At 47.6% G+C, this 23,066-nt stretch overlaps 2 protein-coding genes across 5 annotated transcripts in view; one reads left to right on the top strand and one right to left on the bottom strand.

The window, feature by feature from the left end:
* Nucleotides 1-23,066, top strand: part of LOC144115943 (uncharacterized) — a 457,564-nt gene that overhangs the window by 128,584 nt on the left and 305,914 nt on the right. The window lies entirely within an intron of this gene.
* LOC144115942 (uncharacterized) overlaps nt 1-23,066 on the bottom strand; it is a 38,763-nt gene that overhangs the window by 10,104 nt on the left and 5,593 nt on the right. For all 4 annotated transcript variants that reach the window (XM_077650573.1, XM_077650574.1, XM_077650575.1 and 1 more), the window contains exons 4-8: nt 17,266-17,472; nt 16,780-17,001; nt 12,632-13,156; nt 8,716-9,062; nt 6,404-6,572 (exon numbers count right to left, since the gene is read on the bottom strand). In XM_077650573.1, the coding sequence (XP_077506699.1) occupies nt 6,404-6,572; nt 8,716-9,062; nt 12,632-13,156; nt 16,780-17,001; nt 17,266-17,472 (1,470 nt within the window). The remainder of the gene's footprint in view (nt 1-6,403; nt 6,573-8,715; nt 9,063-12,631; nt 13,157-16,779; nt 17,002-17,265; nt 17,473-23,066) is intronic.

The following is a 23,066-nucleotide window of genomic DNA, read 5'->3' as shown; positions in this document are numbered from 1 at the left end:
GCAAAAACTAAAATTGGAGTACCCTCTGCAGTGGTACATCACCAATTTTGGGCAAAAGAACAGTCAGCAGGATGGCGAAAAAATTCGTTGTAAGCGGTAATTCCATATAAACGACCACCTGAGAAAATCTAAAGCAGTCGAGCTTTAATTGCGCCACGATGGCGAGGAAGTCAAAAATACAATGTATTCAGTGAAGCAAAACTTTATTCACGTGCAAAAAAGGCAGTGAGCTTTGGCTGTTCCAAGTTCTTACCGGGTGCGTGCAACCCCTGCTCTAATCTGACCAAGCTTTGCACAAGGCCGCAGTCACCGCGCCCATGCATTCAACCTTCGGGGTATTTCGAATCGCGAAGGCAGTGGCCGCTTTCATGCGGGGGGGGTCACAGAAATGCCATGGCTCGAGTCTGAGGTTGTGTTTGTTGTGCTCAAAAAAACGATTAGCCGCTCATTGTAGGCATGCAGCGCGATCGTGAAAACTGAACGGTTTTGCAATAGGGGCTTCGCATGATTATTGGGCAGTTTTTTTTCCCAATGTGTACAGCTGTGAAGTTTGCAATTGTTTTTCAGCGACACTGTGCTAATTCTACGGTTCGAGTGCCAGTGTTCAAGCAGCGTCGCATCCGCACCGTTGACAGACGTCTAGGAACAAAATTCAATGACCCTACCACGCATTTAGACCGTTTGTATAATCGGACGCCACGAATCAAGCATGACCGGCTGGAGAAAATCGCCGGGGAAACACCGTGGTTGTGCTGACCCGCCATGTTGACAGCCTGATTCACCGCTGGCGACGCTCGGATTTTTCGTGTTTTCGGCAAGTTATCGAACTATTTGCACCATCAAAAATGCAACGAAGCTAGGGGCGGTGTTTTATTGCGATGCAAGCCCATGATGACGAGTGGCAAGCAGATTTCTAGACCGGCTTCGCCAAAGTCGTCTGCCCGATTTGTTAACGTAGCTCCTTGTGTTGAACACGGCAAAGGGCGTGCGACCAGGCAGCAGCTCGACAACACCGTTGTTCACACTTGCAAGCGTGACCTGCGGGTCGCCTTCTCGTTTGAAGCCAAAACTCTCGGGAATGACATTTTCAGGCGCTTTCGAGACTTTCATCTGCTTTGGCTGATGTGAAACGATGTGGCCGATGTGGCTTAACGACGACTACGACATCCAGGGAGCAGCTAAGTTCGTTGCCGCAAGCTCACCTCGCTCGCTACTCGCAAGCGTGATTGGGCTCATAATCGGAGGGACACTTCTTTTGTGCTTTTTGGCACGTTTCAGTGCCAGAAATGTTCTTTAGAGCGGTAAAATTTTGCTCACCTACCGCACCCCATGGAATGCTACGTCGCAAGTCTGCCCGCGCTTGTTTGGCCACTTTTCGGCATCCAAGGGACCGCGGTTTTCCGGCATCGCAAAGCGCCACGAAAATTTTATTTTCGTTCGGATTCTATCACGGGGGACACCAGTGACGCGATTGCGACCGGTTCGGGTGCGCTTCCGTTCGAATCCGCTGTAAACAGCTGGGGGCACTCGGCACTCGCTTACTCGTTACTAGGCAGGTCATCGGTCATAGGTTTGGTACTTTTGTGGCGTGTTCTGTGCCTGCCTGAGACTAATTCGTTGGCTGTATTAATTTGACACTGCATGCGCAAAAGGGTCGCCGCCACGGCGGCGATGCCTCCGCTCGGCACTTCACTCTAAGCGGGTCAAGCTCTTCGTGCGCTTCGAGTAATGAGACCTAAAATGCACGAGTTTGGGTCGGGACGAAAAGAAATTTCGAATAAAACGATATTTCGAGTAAAGCGATTTCGTTATGAGGGATTACTGTATGCAAAAACTCGTGGAATGTTTACTGCTGTCAATGTATGTCAGTGTATGTATGAAGCCTCTGGCAGGTGGCAACCTGGCCACCAGGTTGTGGGCAACTTGCAAGAAGGGTTTATGGGTCAGCTATACAAAATACTTAGTGTGTGAGGACAAAACCTCCAATCTCAGATTTCGCCAATGTTTGTGTGTCCGAAGCCTCCCCGTGATCTTGAGGCTGCTTAGGAAGAGGAACTTTGGTCTCGCAGCTTACTGGTGCCAATGCTTCCCTTCGCAAAGCAGTGGAGCATCGCTTAACTTCTGCACCACTGTGCCAGGAGTGGTATAAGGATTCCCAGCGAACTATGAATACAATGTCGAGAATGACCAATTCTGCATAGCGCATGGGCATTAACCCTTTCACGCCATCATGTCATACTCTTAAGAAGTACAATTTCCCCGGCCTTTATATGAAGCCCGCTTTACCTTTAAAACCGAAGTGAAAACTGAAGTGCTAGCGCACCTAATTCACATTCAGCCTTACCGCGCTAAATTGTCCATCATTTTCTGGTATTTCTTCATGTGCCCCAAGACTCCAAAATATTTCGGCACAAATGGTGAGTCATGCATAGCGAGAAAAATACGTGAAATTAAACCACAAAAAACCATGCCGAATAGCACACCGGAATGGCCATGTTCCGCTGTTGGGAGGGACCCAATAAAGGACCACAAAGGGCACCAAAGATATGTCTCAATGGAAACAAGAAGCCATGCAACAGTGGCCATTTACCTTGTGGGAACATTAAAGCTGCTTTTTTTTCTGCACAAAGAAGTGACTACACTGCAGAGAAAGTAGCAACCCCAATTTCTTGCACTATTTGGAAGGCAGCCTATTTGAACCGTATAAGGAATGCCATTTGGGAGAGCTCTGGATAAATTTCAACCACCCACTAGCCATACCAGAACCATCTCACTCCCTGCTTCGAAGCTGGGCGAATTATGGCAGAGACTGAAGAACTGAAGTGGGACATAAAGTATTTCTCAAGGCAACAACGAGCATGCTAACCCAAGGTGGGGACACGCTGGAAAAAGCCTGCCTCCAATCCACCCTCTTATAGTGTAGCTGCCTTTTCAATGCGATCGCGTGCTCGAAGCAGGCGCACTTCACATGCTGCAGTGCTGCCATACAGGGCTCCTTTCATTATTATTATTAAGGGCACAGGGTAAGGTAAAATTAGAAAAAAATCGTTTTTTTTCTTTTGGAATTTTAGAAGTTCAATTCTTTCTACACATGTTCCATGATCGCACTTTCCTCAGAAAGCCATATTTACGGCTGAAAAACGCTTTTTCCGAAACCAAGTAGTGAGCGGCCACGCCCCCTTTCAGGATTAACGTCAATTTTTTCAACCAAAAAGTCCACCACCTGATTTCAAAACTTGTCTAAAATCAGCTACATATAAAAAATTGTCTGGCAACTATTGTACAGCTCCTCTTTTTTAGCCAAGACAATCCTGAGACGCTTTGCACGTTTTTTCCACGTTTCTGCAACCTTCATGCAGCTGCGTCCGAGTGCTATCCCTTTCGATCAGTATTGTAAATTGTGCCGGTGTTGGATGCTGCTGATAAGTTGAGATGCCCAGGGCAAAGAAGGCCTTCGTCAGGCGTGAATTTCACGGCAACCGCTACGCTCATCGTGAAAAAGCAAAAGGATGTCCACGACCGAATGAGATCCCGAACGCCGAACGCGCCAGCTCCTCGACATCGAAGCTTTCAAGATTTTCTCTGTGCTTCCAGGAAGAGGATGTGCTACAGAGCAGCAGCCAATATGCCTTAATGGACATGGACGGCATTTGTGCCGCAATTACACAGATTTGTGTGTGCAGAGAGTGCGGTGGAAGTGTTGAGCTCATCGAAATTGTGACAAAACGGGTAGGTGTTGCAAGCGTTTACAGTTTGAACTGTGAAGTGTGTAGTGCCGCACAACGATTTGAGACGTCGAAGAAAACTACTTCTGGCCTCTATGAAGCCAACCTCAGGTTAGTGTATGCCTTGAGGTCCATTGGTAAGGGAATGGCTGCAGGAAATATACTCTGTGCTATGCTAAACCTTCCTAAGCCGCCGACAAAGTTTGCGAAATACAATCAAGAGCTTCTAGGTCACATCGAAGCTGCTGCTCAGGAGTCGATGAAAAGGGCAGCTGACGAAGCTGTGCAGCTGAATGAGGGGGATAAAGACATCGCAGTTGCTCTTCATGGAAGCTGGCAGAAGCGAGGCCATACTTCCAATAACGGCATAGTCTCTGCGACCAGTGTAGACTCTGGGAAAGTGCTGGATGTGGAGGTTTTGTCTAAACGTTGTCCAAAGTGCAGCATCAAGGGTACAAACAGTGACCCCCTTCATAGAGAGGTGTGCCAAAGCAACTACCAAGGCACCAGCGTTGGAATGGAAGTCGCAGGAGCACTGAAAATTTTCGGCAGGAGTGAGGAGCTTCACGGCGTTCGATACGTCAAATACCTTGGGGATGGTGACAGCAAGGGTTTTATGGCTGTGAAGGCACAAATGCCATATGGTGATTCCGTTGAAATATCCAAGGTTGAGTGCATAGGGCACGTGCAAAAAAGGATGGGCACAAGGTTACGAAGGCTAAAAAAAGGAAACAAAGCAGGAAAACTCTCTGATGGAAAGAGCCTCTCGGGCCGAGGCCGACTGACTGATGCAGTAATAGACAAGCTCCAGACGTACTATGGTTTGGCCATCAGAAGAAATGTAGGAAACCTGGATGAAATGCGAAAGGCCGTTTGGGCAACCTTCTTCCACTTATCGGCCACAGACGATGACCCATGCCATGGACTTTGCCCAAAGGGACCTGATACGTGGTGTGCCTTCAACAGAAGTCAGTCAGAGGGCAAGCCATTTTTCCACAAGGAGAGTTTGCCTGCATCTGTCTTGGAGGCTATCAAACCCATTTATAGGGAGCTATCGAAGGCTGAGCTCCTAGAGAAGTGCCTGCATGGGCGAACTCAAAATGCAAATGAGTCGTTCAACCACGTTGTTTGGGAACACGCGCCAAAGAATGTGTTTGTTAGGCTTCGGACCCTACGGATGGCAACACTGGATGCTGTTCTTTCATTTAATGATGGTAGCATCGCACGGGCCAACGTTTTGAAGGCGTGTGGATTGAACCCAGGGAGCAACACCATCAAGTGGCTGAGGGAAGCTGACCATAAGCGCATGTACTTTGCGGACCGAGCAACACGACAGCTTACAAAAGAGGCCCGACAGTCAAAACGACAAGCCGAAAAGCGAAAAAATGACGGCGGCAGTGACTACGAAGCAGGGGGCTATTAAACCAATTACTATGGAGGCGTTTCTGCGAATAAAAAATGGTTTTTCACATCTTTTTTCTCTTTACGCTCTATTATCTCAAAAGTGTTTTTTCTTACAAAGGTACCATTATTTCCAATGCCTTTCAAGACAGACGGCTGATTTTTTTTTGCAATCATCTACATAAGTGTTGCCAACTACTGAACTAGAATTAAGCAATTTCACTGAGCATTTATTCTGTTATGAATTTTGAAATGCGCAAAGAAAAGCCAGATTTGTGTACTACCGGAAAAAATTTTATTAAAAATCGAATTTTCAACACATTTCAAATATTCTAGTTCAGTAAAAAGAGCACAAAATTTGGCAAACAATGATATATGTATTATTAGGCTACTGTTATTAGTTAGTGAGAAACATGTACCTCAACATGGCCTAAAATGCATGGGAAGTATAGGGCTTACCCTGTGCCCTTAAGTGCCCAGTTTGTGTAACGAAGTTTGCTCTATAATATAACGCTGAACAGAAAGCTTAATTGTTGACAATTCATGATGAGTAAACCAAAAAACTTTCAGTACAGTGCTTATCTCTGAACTTTTTATTTTTAAAACTTTTTTTCAAGTTACTGAGGGCTAAGTGTACTATACTGTTCTGCAGCAAATTAGTGTAAACACAGAATGCCAACAAATGCAGCTGCAGTGCAGAAGACTACAAGCATAAAACATCTTGACATATATGCCAATCAGATGAAAGTAAACAGCTACTTTACCTGTTAATAAGCTTGTGTAACAAGCTCTAGACTTCTTTGGTGAAAGTCCTAGTGGCTGGGTGGACACAAACACAGCGAGCGATCAATAAGGAATCAAAACACTAAACCCTGCACATAAACGGCTTCTCATATAATAGACAAAAACTACTTTCCTCTACTTGTCTCTTATAAAGGGGCTCAACGGGTGAATTTCAGGCAGAGAGTGGTGCAGCAGCTGCAGGCAGCTCAGATTCATCCTGCGGAAGCGCGGGCGCAGACCCGCACCAGTGCACAGACATGGTGCATGGGCTTTGGTTGCTCATGCACCGTGGTCCTGCTGAACAGACAGCTTGAAGCAAGCATTCCAGAAACTTTATTCGCTTGAGAATAATACTTTGAGCTTTAATAATACTAAACATTTGGATTGAATATCTAATACTTAATTATTTGACCAAACGTTCAAAATTATCGAACAGTATTCGCACAGCCCTAGTAATTAGGAGCGATGAGAGCAGCCAAACATGGGACAATTACCTTGCGGTACAAGTCCAGCCGCGTGATCTCGCAGGCATTGCGGATGCGAATGGCCATCTCTCTGTCTGCAATATGCGAGAGCTCACGCTGTGTCCGCTCCATCTCTGCAACCAGATTCTTGTAGTCTGCGACCTCTGCCCTGCTAGCACTGAGCATCCTCTCATTACACCTGCAGTGAAGACAGAGCAAATTGACCATTTATGTGGGCATCATGGCACTACACCGGTTGCAAGACTGCTGTGACATCCGTGGGTAACATCACAACTGCCAGAAGGAAGACCTCTGATGAGTGACAACATAGACTGAAACACCTAGGAAAATGTAGCTGCGAAGCTACGCTAAAGAAAGGCGTCTGACAAAGGTCGTATGAACGCATCGCAGGACTACAACTTGAAAAAAAAAAAGTCATGTGCTGCCATGCAAGCATTCTTTTCTTCTAAAAGTAACTTCGGTCACCCTATGCCTGGCTGACACAGTGTGTCTGAGCAATGATACTCCACGTGGTGATTGAACCACAAAGATCAGAACCCTGTGTTGCATGTACTGTCCCACATACGGACACACCACGGCTGTTGAAATGCGATGAACAGCTAGCACACCAGAAGGACTGGCATGCAAGATGGATGGCTGGCTTAATAGTGGCAATATAGGAGTCTTGTTTGCTCAGTAGAAGTAGAAACCCATAGTTTGCATGCCTATCCGTGATAGCTGGCAGTACCAGTCAATTTGGCTGGCTAACTCCCTCTTCGGAAGGTTAGAGGATTAGCCCAGAGTTCCAGTGCCTGGCAGATGCAACTTATCTTCAAAGGTCAACCGAATGGATTGGACAAGCTTAAAGGGGTGAAATATGTGAAAGCTGCAGGCAAGGCATGTCAAGTCTTCTCATGCTAGCATTAAAAATGACAATCGCTGAATAAAGCTGCAGCGGCGTTAAGCCTTCTCCGCAGCGCATAGGGGCTGGTAGGGAACGCGATGATGACTGCATCTACAGTAGCAGTGCATTTTTGATGCATAAACGTTTGCTCGGAGGAAGTAAACCGGCACCACTGAAGGCAAAGACTGCTGCACGCTGTTTGGCGGTACCAGACAATGTATAACAGGATGTGAAAGAAGGCGGCAGAAATTTGAAATGTGTCAAGCAATGATGTCATTGTCCAGTTTCTCCACAGTCCTCCGATGCTTTGAGAAGCCTGAAGAGTGCTATGACTTTACTTGGCAATTATGCCGTTACTTTACATGCTAGAGCTAAACAACTTGGTATGCCTAACCTACAAGCTTTATGCATTTGAATCCTTGCATCTCCCCGATTTGACAAAAAAAGCGTTTCAGCTTCCCTTTCAGAGGACCAATCTCGCAGGCAGCGGTGGGGCATAAAGTGGAACAGTATGGAATGACTAACACTACCACAGAAAGCAGTGCGAATAGACCAGTTGCCATGCAAGCAAGAACTAAGAGACACATCAGACTGCTACAATGGAAATGTCAATGGTCCACCTCGAGAATTTGCACATAGTTGGCATAGATTATGTGTTAATCAATTAACAACAGGCTCTCTCGAGATAACCACTGCGGCACTGTGGCGCTGTTGGAGTGCAGAACAGACCTGCTGGCTGGCCTCAAGTGAGGAAAACAAAGGACATTGACTCGCTTCGATGCGATCCCGCAGCGACAGTCTTCGGACCTTTTGTCGTTCCCATGCTAAAAGAACAGTGTACTGTCGAAGAATAGTATAAAAATTGGTACATTCTTTTAAATCTTCCTCTGTCATGAAAATAACTACGGAAATACTCTTGGTTTTGGTAAGAATTGCTATCTTAATCGCCAAGAAAGTCAGGCCAGACCTGCCACTGCCATCGCGCAGTTTAAAAGCTTCAAGGCTCTCATGGCAGCCTGGCTCTGCCTCATGGAATGGGCACATAACACGCTTTACTCACTCCTGTTCATAAAGTAATTTTCGTTTGAAGACATTTAAGACATTCATGTTTTGCTCCTTGGAACTGCTCATTTCTTGAAATGCTTTGAAGCAGATTGCCAAGATAATGACAGTGGCAGATCTGCTTGTGCATGCATCCAAGTAATGTAATACTCATTACTGCCACTGAACACTACCTAAGCAGCGGCAGTCATGTCTGCGATGCCTTTTTACTGACCCTCACTACCACATTTCTGAGCCCCAGAGCTGGATGTAAATTTATTTTGGAAAGATTCTTTTGATTGCCAGAAATAAACCTTCGTTAATTCAGGCTTCAAGAGAGTTCAAATTATCAGAATCAACATTGGACACAAACGTAGAGGCAAAGCCATGCACGGACCTGAGCACTTTCTGGGTGTTATCAAGCTCCTGCTGCAGTGCAGTGACCATGTCAAAGAGCTCGTCAGTCTCGGCAGGGCTCAAGATGGCAGGGCCAGCGGAGCTGTCAGCGGTCATGAAAGAGTCACCTTCCCCTGTACTTGCACGGGCGTTGCTCCAGACCTCTGTGAGTCGACGGACGGCCTGCCGACAGCGTTCATGCCGTGGTTCCAGCTGAAGTGGCACCACTTGACAGGCGATGGCAGAGAACTTGAGCGCATTTAAAGACTCTTCAAACATTGCCATTGATGGGCTGATGTTCACCACAAGTGAAACCTGGCCACCCGTTGTAAAGTAGGCTTGCATCACCTGCAGACAACCACAGAAACAGTGATGAAATGATTCAATTACAATGAAGCTCTAGGCAGCTCAAAAATCCACATACCCTGGAAAACCAATTTTGTGGAATGCATCCGGAGAAAATGAAAACATCGTTACGAAGAGCTTATTTATCAGATGAACTCTGGCAAGCGTAGGAAAAAAGCAGTAGTGAATTTGAGTGTGTTGTGTTTTATGGCACATAGGCAGCTAAGGCCACCTGCGCCAAGTACAAGAAATATATAAGAAGTTTTTTGCCGAAATTTATAGAACTGAAAAGTCATCGGCAGAGTAGAGGGCCTAAAACATCGGTGCTACCTAGTGATCACATAGAAAACAAATTTTACGATGGCTATCCCCGCCGCGGTGACTCAGTGGTTAGGGCGCTCGACTACTGATCCGGAGTTCCCGGGTTCGAACCCGACCGCGGCGGCTGCGTTTTTATGGAGGAAAAACGCTAAGGCGCCCGTGTGCTTTGCGATGTCAGTGCACGTTAAAGATCCCCAGGTGGTCGAAATTATTCCGGAGCCCTCCACTACGGCACCTCTTCTTCCTTTCTTCTTTCACTCCCTCCTTTATCCCTTCTCTTACAGTGCGGTTCAGGTGTCCAAAGATATGAGACAAATACTGCGCCATTTCCTTTCCCCCAAAACCAATTATTATTATTATTATTACGATGGCTATTAGTAGAAGCTTAACACTTTCGTGACCGCGCCTATTCCCGTCGACAGTATGTTGTCGATAGTACAAGTTTGAATTTTGGCGCCTCTCCGAGCATTATGGACAGCTAGCGCCATCAAGCAGGTTAAAGAGAGACTATTTTATCAGTTTCGGAGTTGTGTTTCTCTTTTCCACCGCGCGGGGATTTTTAAAGCGCCTGCATAGTCAGGGTGACGAGCGCTTGTTTCCGAGATGGCATCTACGTCGCGCGCTTCCACTCCACGGAAGCAGCGAGTTTCAACGGATTCCGACGCATCTGGGCTCGAATTCGCGGATGATAGTAGCAGCACAGGCTCGGAAGATGACATCGATTCGTCGGACTTCAGTACGGACGACGAAAGTTCGGCAAACCGCCCCAGAACATCGACAGGTATCCGCCGGTGAGCGTTGCTTTCTTCTCGGACGGTGTTATCGCGTCGTAAGGATTTCCGGCGTGCTCTAAAGGTCACAGTTCTTATCTGCACGGTATAAACGTCGTTCGGACGGGACCATTTGCCGGCGGCCGCGCAGAGAGGAGTTTTGTCCACGAAGGCCACCGGAAGTGGACCTTGGAATCGCGCTCTGGAATGCTGCGCGGCGGTCCCTGTGTACCTGAACAGCTTTTCTAGATACAGAGCTAATATTTGCAGGCCGATTTCGTATGGCTCTTTTGTTGAAAATGTATATTTCGATTTTTTAATATTTTTTTTTGTGCAAAGCAGCATTGATGTTTTTATCGATCTTTCTCGTTCTTGTTGCAATTTTTTTGCTTTGATAATTTTTTTCTTACTATCATTAATAAATATGTTGTTTGAAATCAATACCGTTGGAAAGATATTTCTTCTTCTACAATTTGATACCATACACTTCAACATGAATCATTTTCTGTGGCAGGAAAAAAAATTACCAGACTACACGAAAATTACCATTTTCCCGCAGTCACGAAAGTGTTAAAAGTGGTTTGGGTAACCTCAACAGTTATCCTTGGCTAGGCAAGGATCTCAAGGCTCCCAGCGAACCTAATAAAGACCTCAGTCTTCTTCTCATTAAATCTGAGCATACGCAGCAAATATTTTAATAAAATGCTGAGTTCAATCAAACACTTGTGCTTAACGCCCGAGTTGTGACAATGCGTCAGCAGGTTCAATAGCTACTAGCACGTGAACTACAGTAGAACCTCGATAATACGACTTTCAGGGGACTGCGTGAAACAGCTGTATAGTCCGAATGTCGTATAATCGAAAATCTTGCACAAATGATGCATTTGTGTAATAAACACGTCCGCTACTCTGGCTTTCAAAAATTCATTAAAGTTCCTGTCCCCCCCCCCGTTATAAAAGCGCCTGTTTTCATTCTGACAGAATTAGTTCCGGGACCGCGCCCTGCCAGGCATTTCTGTGTCGAAAAGATGGCTTAATTAAATGAGGTGCGCGTTAAATAGACGTCACATGCTCCAATAAACCGATAATTTGGATGACGCGACAGAAATACGGCTGCTCCAACCCTTCGAAGATGTTTTGTGGTATGCAGTCCTACGATGTGCCAGCGACATGTCTTTCTGTTCAGGCTTCCTTGAGAGCAGTTGTCACACCACGGCAGCTGTGTCTGTACTAGAAATTCGCATCATAAATAAAAAAAAAACACTGTTTGCATGCGATGCGAATGAGCTGGCGGCACTTTCAGCAGCGATGTGCGACCCACCTGGTTACAGCACTTCATTCACTCCTGGCTTGCTCGGTGTTGCTAGGCCTAATGTGCTCTGCACTGAAGCAACGGTGGAAGGCGCTTTTGAACTAGCTGCCGATGATCATGGAATGTGCAGTCTTGTTACTGCCTCTACAAGTTCATGCTGGTATGAAAGAACAGATGATTTCTCTAACGCCTTCGTCAGCTAAGCATGCGGAAAAATGAGGCAGGCAAACCACCTGGCACTGGCTGCTGCAGTCGCAAGCGCGCAGTCTGAGCCGTTAGCAGAACCGTCATTACAAGCAGTCATGCTTTCGATCGCATCACTGCAGGCACAGCTCCGTCCCGATTTAATCTAGAGCCAACTTTGTTGACATCACGTCTGCCAATAAAGTGCTTCGCCAGAGTATCATTCGGGATGGTTCCCGCTGGCCATCGTACGAAGCGGGGCGTGTGTATTTTTCAGCCATATAATCAAGGCTTTTAATGCATTATTCCTATGGGAGATGCGCCGGGCCGGCGCCAATTCACTGTAAAATGCGGGTCGTCGCATGAGTTGGGGAAACATAATTGGGGTTCCACTGTATAAAGGCCAGCTACATGGCTTGTTTACTGCCGGGGACACAGGCAATGACTTCAGCCCCTGGAGCCATCCAACAAATACAGCGCTGCGTTCACTGCTATTTTCAACATCAACAAAGGGTGCCGACCGCTGCTTCAGTAAGCAATAAGCAGTTTGGCGGACAAGTTCTTGTAACACTCGCACTTTAGCAACAAGTGTGCCAAGGATGCATTCAGTTCTAGAAGCCAACATCTCACGAAGCTTGGAAGCAGCAAGGTTTCCCTATTGTAGCGCACACAGTACCATACAGAGCCAAAACATGACAAGATGAATTCTCTGTGGAAAAGCTCGATAATCATGAAGTTATACTAAAGGAGGCAGGTAAGGTACAAACTACAGTTCTCATTAACAACTTTAAATATCAAGGAAAAAAAAAGTTCAGAATGGTGGAGAAAAGTAAAAAAAAAAGCAAAATTCGCCTGAATGACCTGTCAACCAAACAAGGAAAGCTGTGTAGCTTTTTTTATGTAACATAACCGTATGCCTACCATTTGGCTACCCTTGCAAAATACAGATCAGCCCCCCTTGGGTAGCTGTTGGCAGTGTTTTGTACCTTGGTGAGCTTGCTCTCACGGAAGGGCACAGGCACCTTCTTGGCAGCGTCCTTGTTGCGACGCAGGCCTTCGAGGCAGCGGCTGAGCACCATGAGGGAGGTGTTGATCCGGCCAGCTTCGCGAAGCCGCGACCCGTCGGTGCCAGACTTAGATGGGTTCTCTGAGCCAGCCAGGTCACAGAGCATGAGCGAGCTGACGTGCCAGTCCTGGCTGCCCGCCCCCGTGGCCACCAGCCGCACGGTAAACACGCAGTGGCTGCGGCTTGAGTTGCGGTTTAGGCGTGTCTCGGCAATGCTCCGGTTGTGGTATGCAAGGCACAGCAGCCGGTGTGCTTCGTCAGCAGTGTGAATGGGTACTTCAATGAGCCCACGGATGAAGAAGCGCTTTGCATGGTCCTCCCCAAGCTTCAGCAGGGTGCGGCAGGTGCCTTTGGCACCTTTTTTTGTGGGTGCCTCCACTGAAGGGAGCAGCAGGTCATAGATTCCCTCATTGTAGATTTCGTACAAGGACAGCCACAGCAGAACCTATTGAGGATACAGTGAACAATGAAGTCAACATTCTGCACCAGATATGGCAGATATATGACGAGTAACCCTTTCCAAATTACACACCAACTCCACTTCAAGGAATGAAAACAAAAAATCACTACAGTCAACTACTCCACTTGACTGCTGCTGCTGAACAAACAGATCTACAGTCAACTGTGAAAAGTGGTTCATTGGTCCTCTTAAACTGGTTGAACTTGACAGAAGTGCTCGAAATGTCTGGGCATGCAAAAGCATATAGGCAGAATTGGTAAACCAGCAATAAGACGAGCATGCAATAAGATGTGTAGCGGGAATGTTGAGCACCCTAAGATACATTTTCACAAATTGAACAGAAGGCCTGCACTAAACTTCTTTGGCTTTGGCATAGGCTTTGGCATTCTCAGTGGGCCTCTTCGATTTACCGTGCTCGGGCAGCCCGCTGGCTGCCAGAAAGTTCTCCCCAGACAAGAAAGCGCATCATGGTCACATGGGCTGGCGGCCACCAGAACCAGCTCACGGTAAGCCTCTCCATGAATCACGGAGGGCAAACGCTCTCCGCAGCTTTGGGTTCTGCTGCATCTCATTGCTATGCGCGCTTGAGATCGAAAACAGCGACCTGAAGTTATTGAGGGCTACCGCAGACTGCAGAAAACAGCTGATTGCGCTCGCAACCTGTGTAGTACATCGGCGACAACAACATGAGCGTGTGCCTTCTTCGGTGCACAGTATGCTGTGTAAGCTTCATGAAATCCTCAAAAGCATGCGATGAGCAATCACAATCCAATGTCAGTCAGTCGACACCACATCGGAGGGAAAAACTGCCCGTGTGTTGCTCATCAAACAACACGCCACACTCTCGGATTATCGCGTGTTTGTTTACTACATAGTAAGTATGACTGGTATAACGGCTGACACTCGACCCTGCGTGGTGATTGACATTGCTGCAGTCATTGCGATTTCTACGCCTGAACTGCTTCCTGTGGGCTGTAATCAGAAAAGAATGTGGAAACATTCTGTTCAACTGCAGTCTGTCAGCCGCGAGCTTTTGCTGCTGGCAAGGAATGCACGCATAATCTCTACATTTGCTACCATACCACCTCTTCGTCATCTGCTAGTTGCCCAAGCTCTGCCAGCACAAAATAGTCCTGGCAAGTCTGGCTGCCCGCTGGTAGCTTGAAACCGCCAAGGCAGAGAAAAATGAACTCGTTCTGGGCAGCCACTGGAAGTGCGCGGAGCAACACGAGAAAATCGAGCGCTTGGCTACGCGCTCTGTCAGCCCGCAGGCAGATAATTGAAGAGGCCCAATGGTTAGCAGCACACTTCTGAAAAATTCTTGCAAGGGCGTTTGCATTTATCAAGAGCAATTCTGAAATTAATAGAATATGCATGCTCAATGCCTGCTTTAAGAGGGAATCTGGTCTTAGAAAAAAAATTAAGCTATTCAACAAGAGTAAAATTATTACCCTGCCTATCATAGAAGTTGAGTTACAGGGTTTTCAAGTTGCCACTTCACAAACTGGAAGAAAAGTTTGTATTCCTGTTTCTGAAGTGACAACTTCAAAATCCTGTAACTCAACGTTATGATAGGCAGGATGACAATTTTACCTTTATTGTATAGCTTGACGTCAAGAGAAACCAACAACATGCAATTTAGAATATTCCATGCAGCAAATTTTCTTTAACGCTCTCGGCAAGAAGTTGCATAACACATTGCTTAAGTGCACAAGGAATAGTACCTACATAAAATTAAATGACATATCTGAAATCAGCACGTAAAAATACGTGTTCCCAGAAGATTTCATAATTGTGACTTCATTAACAGCCAGGAGTACAAAATTTTCATGGTGTGAAATTGCCTGCTCCTGCACAAATTTAGCCCATACCATGATCTGAATTTAATATTATGGTCAAAATAATGATTTTCTGAAGAAATAAATTGCTAGAGTTGGAGAGATCAGCGAACCTTTTTTTTTTCATTTAAGCATCCTTGTCATCCCTCATTACATATCCTTTTATGCCCCGAGGCAATAAACATCTCTAAAAAAAATAACAGCTGTATATTCCACAAATGTCATTTTTAGACCAATGCCCCCCTAAATAAATTTTTTTCTAAGACCCTCTTCCCCCTTAAAGTGCTCACGGCCTTTACACTGATGCAAGTGAAGAATGCTCACTCCAATTCCAAATGGATGTAGTACTGGTAAGGGCTAACATGACTCATTACTACATGGAATGTGCGTGTAATCTGCTGTGTTTAATCGAGAACGCATAGAATTCCTTGACAGTTTGCAAAGCATAATTCCAAGTCAACATAGCAGATGCCGGTGCATGTTTTTCTTTGTGAATTCATGCTTCCCCTCCTCCAACCATTTTTAACTCTTGGACAGTCAGCCATGTGCTGCACTGTGCACACGATGCCCCTCACTGACCTCCACAATCGCATAACGGCCGGCTCTCCTCAGCCTCCTCTGTGGATGGTCCCGTGCATGACGTTATTAGGATTGGTGCCAGCGGGTCTCGAGGTTTGCCACCAAGACAGCATCTCTCAACAGGTGTCTGCGTGGGGCCATTACCGTGCTTCGCGTGGGACTAGCGGGGAGCAAGGTTCAGAGAAAATCCCCTTAAGGAGTCGCCGACAACGCCGCCGCCAGCAAATGGTTTCGGCCGTCTTCAGATCTTTCCCCGTGTCTCTAACGGCCCAACTACTCCTGGCTTCCCGGGATCCGTACGAGCAAGAGCTCAAGCGTGGAAATCAACCTTTTCGGCGGTCTTCGGTGCCGCTCGTCCACAGCAGCCATCGGCCCCGCTAATGGCAGAACCACTTTGGATTATCTCCCGACAGGGTGCTCCGGCTTTGCGCCCCGGCTTCTTCGAAGGAATAGGGTTCGCCGACAGTGGGAGAGTTGGCCGACCAGCTGACGTCACCTACCAGCCCAGTGGAAGTCCTGACCGCATCCCCCTCTCTATCAGGCTCAACTTATGCCAGGGGCGTGTCCACCTGTGTGGAGGTGTCCGTCTGTGCGTGTGTGTGAAAGTTTTCGGCCACTCCTACCACGACGAGGGCGTCCCCAACATGAGGAATTTAGGGAAGACGAAGTGTATAAAACTGGACGGCAGATGCAGTTGAAGCAGCTCACTTCTGAACTCAAATGCTTGTAAATATGTAAAATAAACCAAGTCTTCTTTCTCCCCAACGAACCCTGTCACTAAGCGGCACTCCTGTCCTGGTCAGAGCGGGCGTCATCTTGACAGAGGTGTCGAGAAGCGACCCCGATCCCCGCCTTCAACAACGTCTACCTACACCTTTTCACATCCCTTAACTGGGTGTTGCCGGTAAAAACAAAACAAGAATGCAGTTTGCTTAAAGCACGACTTCGGCAGGGGCAGGAAACTTCAGTTAGTGTTGGTTTGAAATACTTCAGCACACCCCGGTGACTGAAGGAGAACTCACGGCTAAAAATGATTCATTCCTGTGCACGTAAGCAGTGCCAGAGATAGCAGAGGTGGCCAAATTGCTTGAGGCACCGGGGAACGAAGTTGCTCTCTTCGTGACACCACCATGAGCCACCATGACACGCACCATTGGCACTGCACGCCTTTGGTGCCGATTCGTAACGCACCTGCCCAGCGGAGTCATGGCTGCCTGTGCTGGAGCGCGACAGGAAGAGTGAAGCATCGCTGCCATTGCGAGGCAGGTGGAAAGTGCTGAAGTCCGCTGCACTGCGGGCACCCTTCTCGCCGAGCAGCTGGTTCTTGAGCTGCAAAACGGCAGCCTCTTCTGTGGTATTCAGCTGAACCACTTCGTCAAAGCAGTCTGGCCGCACGGGTGCCCCCTGGCATATCTGCACAGTAGAAAGAGGTTGTACAGAGTCATCATCAACATTGTGTATACTTGTAAAGGCCAGAAGGGTCACCCAAGATCAGTTTTTAGCACGCCAATATAACAAATATGAAAGAAAAAGGACAACCATAAACATTCAAGTCTGTTGTCGTTGGCAGCAGACAATATAACAGCAACAACAGAATGGATAAATAAAAAAAAACTTAAAAAAGGTCTGTGAGTGCAGAGCAAAATCTTGGGCTGCTGAGAGGGAAGAGGGGAGTACCTGGGTGCCGAGCAAATGGAAGAGGCGATGCAAGGTGCGGGGCACGATGCCAGGGTCAGTGCATGGCCCCTGCATGGTGTGAGTCTTCCCACCGGCCGTGGGACCGTACGCAAAGAGCAGCACATTTTTACCCTCAATGAATGCGTCCAGGAGCTCCTCCACCACCCCCTGGAACAGCTGCTCCTGGCTGCTGCCCTCTGGGAACACCTGTGCACGCAGAGTGACACACCTTGAGGCACACAGCTACTGCCAATACTGCGTCCGACTGCCGCATTAAGTGTTATGACTGTACAACCAACACTCATCCCTGCAATAAGGAGGTGGCACAACAAACGCAGAGTGCTATGTGTACTGTTGCCTGCTTGCAAGCATTGCAAAAGACTGCTGCATCAAAGCTGTGCAAACATGTAGCAGTGGTCGGCCTAAAAGGCAAGACGACCCAACTGTACAAAATCTTCCATCCCCGAAAAAGACCCCATGTACACATTTACAGCTACAGCTATTAGGATACTTTCAGTTTTCGTGTCGGCGTAACACGTGTGGAATGTGTTATGCCGGTTGGTTCGCTTAGAGTTACAGCAACACGACACTGATTTGTCAGGTGCAGCAACATAATGTATGACATGACTAAGCACCACACTGGCTGGCCGGCTAGAATGCCAATCACGAACTGGTCCATACGCGCAAAAGACAAGCCTACTCAAATTATGAAACACCCCAAATGACATCGTAATTTCGAGCCACCTCAGCTGTCACTGAAAATGACTGGTAAATTAAAAAAAGGTCTTCTTGGGCACCCAAACGAAACTGGCAGCATTGCACATGCCCTACAAGTACTTGCACTAAGTACAGTCATGCCTCGTTGTCACGACCCTCGTTAATGTGGATAGTTTTTTCTGGGCACCAAACTTTTTAATACAATTACACCTCTTTAATAAGGAAACTTGCTGCCCAGACAACGGACAGGGCAAAAATGCACCAAGCCCATTGGGGCCTTGTATTTTTGTCGCATTAATACAGACAGCAATGAAAATAGAATTTCCTCTATCCCAAATAGATGTTTCCTTCTCTGCGCTTTGAGTACAGGACACCTGCTAGAAACAGACAGCAAGGCGAAGCTGAAGGAGGTAACACTGGTGTAACGCAGGTTCTGGCCAGGGTACTGGCAAGTCGAAGTGGACGAGAGAAACCGGGAGAATTCTGCTTTCGTGATGCCCGGAGGTCTCTACGAGTTTAAGGTGCTCCCATTTGGTCTGTGCTCAGCACCGGCCACGTTCCAACGCATGATGGGCACCGTTCTCTCCGGCTTGAAGTGGCAGACCTGCCTGGTGTACCTGGACGATGTCGTTATATTTTCGACCACGTTTTACCAACACTTGGAGCGGTTGCGCATTGTGCTACAAGCACTCAAATCCGCACAACTTACCATCAAAGCTGAGAAATGCAATTTTGGCTTTGAGGAACTTCGCTTTCTTGGTTACATTGTCAGCACACAAGGTGTTCGCCCGGGCCCTGGCAAGACCGCTGCCATCTCAGGTTTTCCACACCCAATTGACAAGAAGGCTGTTCGCCGCTTTTTGGGTCTGTGCTCGTATTATCGGCGCTTTGTTGAAAATTTCTCGCGAGTCACCGAACCATACCATTAAACTCTGACTCGCGACGATACGCCCTCCATGTGGGGAAGCGACCAAGAGGCTGCATTTGTCAAGCTCAAAAGCAGTCTACAATGTACTCCAATACTCGCCCATTTCGATGAACACGCTGCCACGGACATCTACACTGATGCCTGCAATGTTGGCCTCGGTGCGGTACTGATCCAGTGGCAAGACGGAGCCGAACACTTACGCACTCTGAGACCAATTATTCTACGACAGAGAAAGGGTGCCTTGCAGTGATATGGGCCATCAGCAAGTTCAGACTGCACCCTTCCGTGTGGTAAGCGACCACCACTCCTTATGCTGGCTGGCGAGCCTCAGAGACCCCTCAGGACGAATGCCTAGATGGAGCTTACGCTTGCAAGAATATGACTTAACAGTCGTCTACAAGTCGGGTGGTAAGCATCAGGATGCGGACTGTTTGTCGTGCGCGCCTATCACAATCGGTCCCGAAGAATCACCGATGATTTTCCTTTCCTGGGCGCTGTTAGTACCACCCAAATGGCGCAGCTTCAGCGGGCGGACTGAGTTTGAGCCGCTCATCGATTCCCTCGAAGGCGTCGACGCTCGCATCCCACATGTGTTTCGTCATAGGCTCCACACCTTCACTATACAATCTGGTGTTCTCTAGAAGCGCAACTTTGCCAGCAACAGCAACAAAGAAGCGTTCCTGCTTGCCTTACCATCGCAGTTGCGGCCAGAGATTTTAAGTTCCTGTCATGATGCACCCTCCGCCGGCCATCTCGGAGTAAGTCGTACACTCGCGCGGATTAAACAAAAGTATTATTGGCCCAGGTTACTCCCATCGGTGCGGGCCTACGTAAAAACATGCCGTGGCTGCCAACGTCAGAAGTCTCCTCCATTGAAACCAGACGGATTTCTTCACCCCGTCGGTCCACCGAAGACACCTTTTCACCAAGTGGGCATGGACCTCCTTGGCCCTTTTCCGAAGTCTTTGTCTGGAAAGCATTGGATCGTCATTGCCACCGACTACCTGACATGGTACACTGAGACCACGTCCCTTGTCAAAAGCACTGCTGCTGAAGTGGCGCAGTTTTTCGTCCACAACATTGCCCTGCATCATGGAGCACTGCTTTTACTGCCCGGTTAACCCAGTCCGTGATGACTCTGACGCACATTAGACATCGACATGCTACGGCCTATCACCCACAGACAAACAGGTTGGTAGAGCGACTCAACCGCACACTAGCCGACATGCTTTCTATGTATGTTGACGTCGAGCATCGAACTTGGGACACCATTCTGCCATACGTAACATTTGCGTATAACACCACCCTGCAGGAGACAACCCGACTGACCCCCTTTCAGTATGTTGCCCGTTGACTCCTACTGAGACTGACGCTGACCTCGACGCAGACACCTTCGTTCAGCGTGCTGAGGAAGCACGGCAATTGGCACGCCTGCATATTAATTGTCAACAGGAGACTGACGCCGCTAGGTACAACCTCTGATGCCGCTTCGTCAGTTACGCGCCTGGCGACTTGGTGTGGGTTTGGACACCTGTTCGTCGCCGCGGCCTTTCTGAAAAGTTGCTGCGCAGATACTTCAGCCCTTAAGAAGTAGTGCGCCGCATCAGTGATGTGATGTATACAGTTGCTCCAGCACAAGCGACTTGCTCATTGCACCGGTCGCATCGTACTGAAGTCGTGCACATTGTTCGCATGAAGCCTTACCACGACAGACTACCTGACTGAACAGCGGTTCACTGCAGCTGTGTTTTCGCGGGCATTTCCCTCCTAGCCGCATCGCGGCGATGCTGCAGATGAGGGGGCAGTGATATGTGCCACTGTAGAAGTAGAAGCACCTTCATTCGTAGAAAAAGTTGTTGTGTTGGGATGGGTTTTATGGCACATAGGCTGCTAAGGCCATCATGCGCCAAACGCCAGGTATAGAAAATAGTCCTGTGCCAGATTTTTTATGACACAAATGAAACGGTGGTGTAAAGGGCCTAAAATGTTATTTCATACCAACTAGTGAAGGTAAAAGGCAGGCAGAATTTTTCGAAATGGCCAATGGTAAAAGCTTTAAAAAAGGTCAGGTAACCTCAGCGGCCATCCTTTGCAGAGGAAGGATGTCGAGGCCCCCAAGCAATGAAATACACACCTCAGCATTCTTCTCAGGAATGAGAAAGTGGCTGAGGTGTATCAAAGAAAAGTGAGGCATTCGCAGTTCATTAAGACAACCAACCTTTCGTAAAAAGTTAAAAACATAAGAAATGTCAACAATTGTATCATCACTCAAGAGTAGTGCTGGGTGAAATGGAATGCATTGATTATAAAACTTACTAAAGTACTTCTTTCTTAGTTTTTCAAGGTTTGAACATGTAAATAAGATACGGTTTAGTGCGAGCTCGTCCCCGCATCTTTCACAAACAGGTTTGGCTTCTTTTGTAAGTAAGTAGTTGTGTCATTCGTAGAAAAAGAAGATGGTTCTCTCTCGCTCGCGCGCTTGGACCACTTGGGCACCGCCGCAGTTTTACGTGTCTTCCTCTGCAGGTACTGCTTCGAATTGCTCGTAGCAATACGCATGTCGAGAACCCACCCAAATAACTAAACTGCCCCGCGCCCGTTGTGAAAGGCACTCTAGCAAGAGACAGCGCAAAAGTGCAAGAGACTCGGTAACCGCCCTCCTTTTCTTTTTTGCATACTTTATTGTGCAAAAGTGCCTGGTCGATTCTTTCTTCCTTCGGATTATGGGTTGTGTTAAGTTTTATGACACATAGGAACTCAGGCCATCATGCTCCAAGCTATAGGATTCTTTCAATTTGTCGCATTGCACGAATGCACCAAGCTGTCTATAGATGGCTTGCACTGACGTCGTAGCTGGGAACCCTGGGATACTGTTCCGCCATGTTGGTGCAGTCGCAGCGGCCGTGGTGCACTTGATGCAATTCGCGCGTACGGTGTACTTCGACGGCGTTGCGATGGTTATCTGCGCTGTTGTTGGATGCTCCAACCGCACTTGTTGGGCGAAATCAACAAACACAAACTTTTTTCGTCTTCCAAAGGTCATCGAGCATCAAGGTGACCGTACGAAAGCTTTAAGCGCGAAGCGACGGGAGGTGTGGCTGGCTCGTATAAAACGTGCCGATCTCAACACCGAAAGGACGGGCATACGTGTTTGCGGCGCCCACTTCGTAAAAGGTAAGTCCGTTGCATATGCACAGTGTTTATTTAGGTGCATGACGTACAAGCATAGCAGAAAATCTCATTTTAAACAAATTTTTCTTGCATTTTGTAGGCAGACCATCAAAACTGTGGGAGGAGACGGACCCGGACTGGGCCCCTACGCTTTTGCTCGGCTACAGCGCAAAACATGGTGATCCCGGTCGCCACGCTCGCGCGGCAAGACGACAGACCCAGAAACGCGCGGCTCAAGCGGAGTGTCAGGCTGAGGAGTCGGGAACAATGGAGGCTACGAATCCAAATTAACATTGGGCACATCTCTGCGAAGGCACACGTCACTGTCGATCTTGCCGCGCTACCGGGCCGTCGAAAACGGCAACAGCGATGAGCTTGATCACTTAATGCGGGCCATAGTGCGCGACGCGACAGGCGAGACCTAAATTGTTGGTCGACAATTCTGTAGCGAGCGATAACAATCTCTCCACGCATGACCGTTTCTTTTTTGCGCAATAACTTGTTGGGTTTCCAAACTAAGATAAACCAGCAACGGTTCCTTTCATATGCCCATAAAAATAGAATAACTCGTGATTTAATCTGAAGTCGTCCAGGTTCAGTACATATGAAGAAATGAATCACTAGCCTGACAGTTTGTAAACAGTTCTTTTTAAAACTTTACTGAGTGATTGCTTACACTCAGTCACTTGTGGATTTAATAACCGTTATTTCTTTACTCTAATCCTTACAAAGATCAATGCCCTGCGGCTTACCTCTCTAAGTAGAAGCACCTTGTCCCCTTGCAGCTGTTTTGCCAACAGTCCCTTCACCCAGCCGCTAGTGAAATAATTATGCGCCTCGGTAGACTTAAACGCCTTCATTTCTTCAAAGGTCAGAAAGCTTGCAGAAAAAACAAGGTAATTGACGATGTCACCGTAACAAATCTCTGGAAATATGTCGACATCGCTTGTGTCCGTTCCCGGCCGCAGCATGAACGGGTCGATAT

The sequence above is a fragment of the Amblyomma americanum genome, chromosome 1 (assembly GCF_052857255.1).
Source record: "Amblyomma americanum isolate KBUSLIRL-KWMA chromosome 1, ASM5285725v1, whole genome shotgun sequence".
In the NCBI taxonomy this organism is placed as follows: domain Eukaryota; kingdom Metazoa; phylum Arthropoda; class Arachnida; order Ixodida; family Ixodidae; genus Amblyomma; species Amblyomma americanum.
The sequence above is the reverse complement of the archived record's forward strand: the minus strand, read 5'-3'. Positions and strand labels throughout refer to the sequence as shown.